The sequence below is a fragment of the Onychomys torridus genome, chromosome 2 (genome assembly GCF_903995425.1).
Source record: "Onychomys torridus chromosome 2, mOncTor1.1, whole genome shotgun sequence".
NCBI classification, from domain to species: Eukaryota; Metazoa; Chordata; class Mammalia; order Rodentia; family Cricetidae; genus Onychomys; species Onychomys torridus.
In genome coordinates this window covers 149320249-149327647 of record NC_050444.1, presented here as the reverse complement: position 1 = coordinate 149327647, position 7399 = coordinate 149320249, and the positions used below count along the sequence as shown (strand labels likewise).

The window sequence follows — 7399 nt, the reverse complement described above, 5'->3', positions numbered from 1 at the left end:
AAAGACCCCCCCCCAAAAAAAAAAAAATCTGAGACAGGTCTTATGTAGTCCAGGCTGATCTTGAACTCATGATCCTCCTGCCTCCACCTCTGAGGTTCTGGGACTTTAGGCATGTGTCACCTTACCTGACAGTCTTATTGTTTTATAGATGGGAAACTGAGGCTCAGAGAAGGAAAAATACTTGCAAGACCCATGGCCAGTGGACAGAAAGGTGTTTGAAGTCGAGGTATTTGTGGGTGAGATGACTCAGAGAATAAACTCGCCTGCCCTGCAACCTGATGATCTGAGTCTGACTTCTGGAACTCACATGATGGGAGGAGAGGACCAGCTCTCATAAGTCACCTGGCCATGCGCGTGCGCACACACACACACACACACACACACACACACACACACACACACACACAATTAAATATTAGTAATAAAAGAAAGACCTGCATGGCCCCCAAACTTTCATCAAGATCTCCCACCCCCATCCCTACCTCTCCTCAGCAGAGATCTCGTTAAGCACCATGGAGCCCAGAACATGAGCCGCTGGGACCTGCAGGCACCCACATATCCTGCTGGGTGACTAGCTGCAGGGCTGAGGGCTGGCTCATTTTGTCCCTCAGTTCTAAGGTCATTTCAGAAACCACAGGCAGGCGCTGCCTCCTGATCTCGGAGAATACGATTTTTTTTTATTTCCTCCTTTATAATTTCCAAAGTTATCAAAGCTTTAGGAACAAACAGCTATAATTTTATAACCCCTCCCACATCTTGTTTGCAGTAGGGGAAATTGGAGGCAGAGAAATTTGTACTCCAGCTGTGTACTGAGATCCACGGCGTAAGGCCAGCCAAAGTGTCTGTCACAGGTCATGTAGGCTCCATGTTGGAAGAAGCCCTGAAGCTGCTTGTCTGGCATCCCAGGTCACCTAGGCAGGGGCAGGCTCTCTTCTATCCTCACCTTTGCTCCTGCTATGTCTGCTCCTTCAGTGTCCTCATCCCATCTCCACGGCCAGACTGAATTCACCTCTCAGGGCCCTGTCCCACCCAGTGGAAGGGCCCTGTAAAGTGCTGCATCTCCCAGTGGGATCGGCCATTGCCCACTTCCTCTGATCGCTAAAGATACTTCACTGGATCCATTTAGTGACCTTTATTATCTCCTGCCTTGCCCTGGAGTCACCTGCACCCATGTCCGTTTCCAGGCAGCAGTGTGGGGTGTGTGTGTATGCTACTCTTCCAATGAGTGATGGACTCACAGAACTGTAACAGTCCTGTCCTAAAAGCGGATCTATTCTGTGCCGTGGGAGCTGAAGTGCACACCACCATCTGCGGCCTCAACCCACTCAATGCCAGTAAACACTTCCAGTTGCGACAAGGAAACTCTGTCAGCTTTACCAACTGTCCCCTGCGGAGCAAAGGTGCCTCCTGCTGTGACCCGCTGATATAGATGGATAAGGGGTTTTCATAAAACCCCTTGGAGTGGCTAGGAATGCCCATCTGATGGATGAGGAAGGCTTGTGAAGCACTTTTGTGAAACTGAGTCCTGTACCCCAGCTTCCGGTTTCTAAGGTCAGTGCTTACCCCACATCCGGGAGTCCTCTGAAGACCCCAGCAGAATCTTTGCTCATCTTCTTTGGTGTACTGGGTGGGTCCAGCTCTGTTATGTCCCTGTCCCTGTCCCACCCCCATAGCCTGTGCTAAGTTATGACCCGCTGGCTGGCCTGCTGGTCTGTGTAGGGCAGATCTCAGGCTGTTCCTGGACATTTCCATCACATCTTCTTCAGCTCCTTGGGCTCCTCCCCATGTTTGAACACGCTGATGGTGACCTGGCCTGTTTCTGAGCCATACTTGTTCTTGACAAAGATTCCATAGCGCCCACTGTCTTCACTGGTGACCTTATCAATGGTGATGGTGACCTCAGTACCCTTCACCTCCATGTGGTATCGGTCAAGGAAGGAGACAGGCTGGTCATTCTTTAGCCAAGAGATTTCAGGCGATGGGTCTCCTGAGATGACGCAGGTCAGGCACAGGGTCTGTTTTGATTGACAGGAAGAGAGCGATTTTAGTTCATGTAACTTGAACTCAGCATCTGCCTTTAAACCGCACATGGAGAATTCCCAGTACAGGCAGCTGCTATGAACAATGGGTATGTGTGCATGCATGGATGTGTGCATGGGCATGTTTGCCTGTGTGTTTTAAAAACAAGGTCCTAGACTGGCTCTGAACTTGCCAGGTGGCTGAGTATGACCTTGAACTTCTCTCTTCCTGCCTCTCCATCCTAAGTGCTGGGATACACACATGCCCAGCTTATGCAGTGTTGGGGATAGAACCCAGGGCTTTGTACATGCCAGGCAAACACTCTACCAACTGAGCTATGTCCCCAGCTCTTCCAGTGTTCTGTTGTAACCTATAAAGGGAGACATGTTTTATTTCAAACCCCTTCTCCAACCCTCAACCTTCTACAGGAAAATTTCCTAGGTAGAATCGTAGACAACTCTCTAGCAATGACCCACCCAGAATGGCCTGCACTTTGCATTTTTGGTTTTGGTAAGATATATGCCATTGTGACATTACCACATAAATAAGATTATATTGTTTTTAAAAATTTGTGTATGAATGTTTGCCTGCACGTGTGTATATATGTGCAGTGCCCTCAGGAGTCAGAAGAGGATATTGGGTCCCCTTAAACTGGAATTACAGATGCTTGTGAGCCATCATGTGGGTGCTGGGAGTTGAACTTGGGTCCTCTGGAAGAGCAGCCAGTGCTCTAACTGCTGAGCCATCTCCCATCCCTGAAGGTTGTATCGCTTTAACACACAGGTTTGTGAACTGAGTTCTTGAGTAAGGTCTAAGGCAGAATACTACAACATAATGATGAAGCTCACAGGCTCTGGAATTGGGCTGCTGGGGCATGAACCTCAGCTCTATCCATCAGGTTGTGTAACACTTAACCACCCTAGGTCTCAGTTTCCCTCACTGTCAAGAGGGACTAGAACCAATACTCTATTTTCAGTGATTTCCCCAAGGCAAAAATCAGCGGAGATATATACTAACATGGACTAGTAGCCAGAAGAAAGCCAACAGGAGACTTTTGAAATCACTACAGCTTTCAGGGGTTCCCTAGTTGAACTCTCACGGAAGCCAGAGTCACAGACTCCCACCAAGACTCTAAAGATGGCACAGGGCTGTGTGGAGCACAGGGGTCTGACACCAGGCTCAGACACACATGTGATCATTGAGTCACTTGGCCAACTGTGGTAGGTCCACCTCTCTGGTCAGCCTGTCACCTTGGGCTCTCGAATCCATAGCACTCTGCTCTATCATGACCCGGAAGGAATCCTTGGGGGACACAAGCATGGGCTGGCTGGTTGTGGGCTGGGAGGAATGGTACCTTATCTTCCATGATGGTGGCCACATCTGGCAGGCCCCTCACCACCTTGGCCCGATCTGGAATGGAAAGAAAAGACCTGAGTGCTGAGTTCTGCCAGCTGCCCTCCTGCCCAGCAGCTCTCCTCATAGCAGAGGGTTAGCATCAGGGGGCCTTCTAGTTTCTGCCTCAACATCCTGTCCCATGCTCCTCGTCTGCACAGGTAGGAGACAAGCTACGTGAGCTGCTTCTGCCATGGAGTTGAGGTCACTATGATGAGCGGTACCCAGGAGTGACAGTGATTGCCTTGTCCTCAAGAGAAAGAAGGTGAATGGGGATTGTTATGAACTGGAGCTAACAGAATCTACTCAACAAAGTTCGTCTCCGACCCGTGGGGGAGTGACGGGGGGAACAAGAAAGGGCTGGGAAAGTGGCAGCTTTTTGGACACCCTGACTCTGGTCCAAGGAGGGTCCTGGTGGCCACAGGAAGACAGTGTGTCTATAAAATACTAACTAGGGAGTAAATGTGTCCCATATACTGCACCAGAGGCCATGGGGAGACGTAGACCCTGTGTCCCAGAAGTGCAAAAAGTTTGGCGCATATGGCTGCTGTCCATTGTGTATAAGGGAGAAGGATCCTGAATCAGACAGGGAAGGCCTCAGGGATGGACACTGTCCTGGGCAGGTGCTGTTCAATAGCCCTTCTACACTGTGAATATGTATTACTCTCATTGGAATAAAGAAGCCGACTGGCCTATAGCAAGTTAGGATAAAGTTAGGTGGGACAATTAAACAGAATGCTGGGATGGAGAAGGGCGGAGTCAGAGGGTCAATAGGTAGTCGCAGAGGGAGCAGGAGATGAATGTGCCAGGCTAATAAAGGCACTGCCACATGGCAGAGTGTAAATAAAGAATATGGGTTAACTTAAAATGTAAGAGCTAGTTAGTAACAAGCTGGAGCAATTGACCGAGCATTGGTAATTAGTATTAAGTCCTATAGGCAGGAATTTGCACCAGCTTTCCACAGCTAAGGGAGCAGACCCATTTTTCTCACTGGCTCTGATGTCTCCAGCCCCAGCAACCACATGTAGTCAAGTTTAAATTCCTTCTATGGGAGTCCTGGATGGGAGGGGACATTTGTGTTGGGCATATAACTAGGTGGTGGTGTGAGGGTCCCCTCTGTGCTGAGCACATGTGAGGCTGGCTTTTGGATGTACTGTCTCCCCTAGGGTCTCTGACACTGTAAGGTCACTTGGAACCTTGGGTTGTCACGGCAGTACATATCCAACGCCTGTCCTTCCCATCACTTGGGGACGGTAGGGAACAATGGCGTCATGCAGGGAGGGCACCAACATCTCTGTATTGATGGTCCTGCAGTGTCCTTGACACTGGTAGCCATCTAGGTCCCTTCCTTATCAGGCTGGCAAGGCTGCGGGACTCTGTTGCTGTCACTGAAATCCTCATATTCAAGTTCTAGGTCATACCACTTTTTTTCTTTTTTTTTTTTTTTAGCTGAGGATTGAACCCAGGGCCTTGCGCTTTCTAGGCGAGCGCTCTACCACTGAGCTAAATCCCCAACCCAGGAGTCATAAATCCCCAACCCAGGAGTCATCCCATTCTTACAGTCGACTTGGAAAGGCTAGCTCATTCCTCTTAGTTCCCTGCCTTTGGGGTTCCCACCAAGAGTTGTGTGCACCCACTTGGCACCAGACCCACACCGGGCCTGTCTAACCCATGACTTCCTTATCCATTTGTCCTTTTGCGGCTAGCTCCCAGGTGTCCCCAGTAGCCGAATGAGGCCCCAGAACCCATGGAGCCTGCTGGGGAGCTGGGATTTCGGCTGTTTGCCAGGAGGCTGGGTTCTCGAGGAGCCAGCTTAGACTCGGGAACATAAGGAAGGAGAGCACTGAGGACTCACTCTTCTCAATGACGGCCAAAGCCCTGAAAGACAGAAATGGGAACACAGTGTTGTGCTGTCGCATGTAACTTCTCTTACCCTGTGAGACGAGGAAGGGGGAGCTGGATAGGGCTCCGGGAAGGGGCCTGAAAACAGTCACTCTGCCCCTGTGGGGAACCGTGATTCACAGAGAGACTGTGGGGTCTACCCCTGCGGGGGGCCCGTGATTCACAGGGCGACTGTGGGGTCTACCCCTGCAGGGGCCCGTGATTCACGGGGAGACTGTGGGGTCCGCCCCTGCGGGGGCCCGTGATTCACAGGGGGACTGTGGGGGACACTCACTTCAGTCTCTGGTGTTCTGCCAGGGCATCGTCAAAAGCTGTAGGACAGAGAAGCAGGACAGGGCTCAGAGGACTCGAGGCAACTCCCCTCCCATTCCAGGATTATCACAGGGCAGTGCCAGGCTTGGAGGAGGAGAGAGCCTCCCCAAAGACCCTGGGACCCTCTTTTCTCTTTCTCTTTTGGAGACAAGTTTCCACTGTGTGGCCGAGGACCTGACTTTGAACTTGCTATCCTCCTGCCTCTTCCTCCTAAGTGTTAAGGTTGCAGGGATGTGCCTCCCTGTCTGACCTCATCATGGAATTTTCCTTTAAAAATTTTGTTTTGATTTTTTGAGACAGGGTTTCTCTGTGTAGCCTTGGCTGCCCTAGAACTCGCTCTGTAGACCAGGCTGGCCTCAAACTCACAAAGATCCGCCTGCCTCTGCCTTCTAAGTGCTGAGATTAAAGGCGTGTGCTACAGCCGCTTAGCTAAATTGTTATTATTGTGCGTGGATGTGAAGGTCAGAGGGCAATCTCACAAAGTTGTTCTCCTCTTCCATTTTTTAAAAAAATATTTATTTATTTATTATGTATACAGAAGAGCGCGCCAGATCTCATTACAGATGGTTGTGAGCCACCATGTGGGTGCTGGGAATTGAACTCAGGACCTCTGGAAGAACAGCCAGTGTTCTTAACCTCTGAGCCATCTCTCCAGCCCTCCTCTTCCATTTTTATGTGGGTTCTGGAACTTGACCTCAGGGCACTGGGTTTTTGTAGCAAGTGCTTTTAACTCCTGAGCCATCTTGTCACCCCTCCGTCCTCTGTGGCGTGACAAGGTTGCATGTAGTCTGGGCTGGTCTCAAACTCACTATGGAGCTGAGGATGACCTTGAACTCTGGATCCTCCTGCCTTAGCATGGGGCTATAGCTGTGTGCCATGCTGCCTGACCCCATGTGATTTTCTAGAAAGGTCTTTCAGCGGACAGACAGGCAGGCAGACAGGACGGTGGCTTACCTTGCCCAGATAGATCTGCTGAGAGCTGCCGGACTTCCTTCCCAGCAGTTATCTCCAGGGTGTATTTGCCCTTATCTGAATCTTTGGGGTCCAGGATGTGGAGCCAGATCTCATCCAGGGTGGTGCCCGCCCTTACCCGGTCGCCACTCTCCAGACGCTTATCTCTGAATGCAAAGGCAGAGAATGGCTAAGGCTGACTGTGGGTCTGATTCTCTGTCCACAGCCCCTCTTTTGGGTGTTGTTTTCAGATGGGAGAATGAGAAGTGTGACCACCCACCAGACAGCTGCTATAGATCCATTCACAAATTCATTGTTCAGGGTTTCATTCATCTGACCACCATTCACCCATTCATTGTTCAGGGTTTCATTCATCTGACCACCATTCACCCATTCATTGTTCTGGGTTTCATTCATCATTGGATCATCTATTCATTCAGCATTCAACCACCCATTCCCTTCTTTCATCAAATCCCATGGCAGATCAACTTCACACAAAAACTGGGTCTCTATCTGTCCTACGACCTGCAGGCTGGGACAATGAGCAAATGGCCTTCTTGAAGCAGTGACTTCTCTACCCTTGGGAGTCACTCCCCCACCTCATTCCCATCTTAACCCTCCTAGGGTTTCTGCCCAGGCAATTCCCAACTCAGAAATCAGCGAAGGTTCAACTCTTCCTCTTCTCTACTTAAATTTCCTCCCTGAAGACACCAAGCCCATGTTCTCAAGGTTCTGTTGCCTAGGCTTATTGTCACAGAGCTCAGAAACTCTGGCTAGAAAAGGGGCCCCCATCATCCTGACACTTCCTGTGGCCCTCACACTC

The 7399-nt window shown here is 50.3% G+C and overlaps 1 protein-coding gene across 1 annotated transcript in view; it reads right to left on the bottom strand.

Annotated features, from left to right (window-relative positions):
- Positions 1 to 680: 680 nt before the first annotated feature.
- Myom3 (myomesin 3) overlaps positions 681 to 7399 on the bottom strand; it is a 43659-nt gene continuing 36940 nt past the window's right edge. The window contains exons 28-32 of the mRNA XM_036178621.1: positions 6580 to 6743; positions 5588 to 5624; positions 5267 to 5289; positions 3374 to 3429; positions 681 to 2015 (exon numbers count right to left, since the gene is read on the bottom strand). Coding sequence (XP_036034514.1) covers positions 1752 to 2015; positions 3374 to 3429; positions 5267 to 5289; positions 5588 to 5624; positions 6580 to 6743 — 544 coding nt within the window. The 3' untranslated portion in view covers positions 681 to 1751. The remainder of the gene's footprint in view (positions 2016 to 3373; positions 3430 to 5266; positions 5290 to 5587; positions 5625 to 6579; positions 6744 to 7399) is intronic.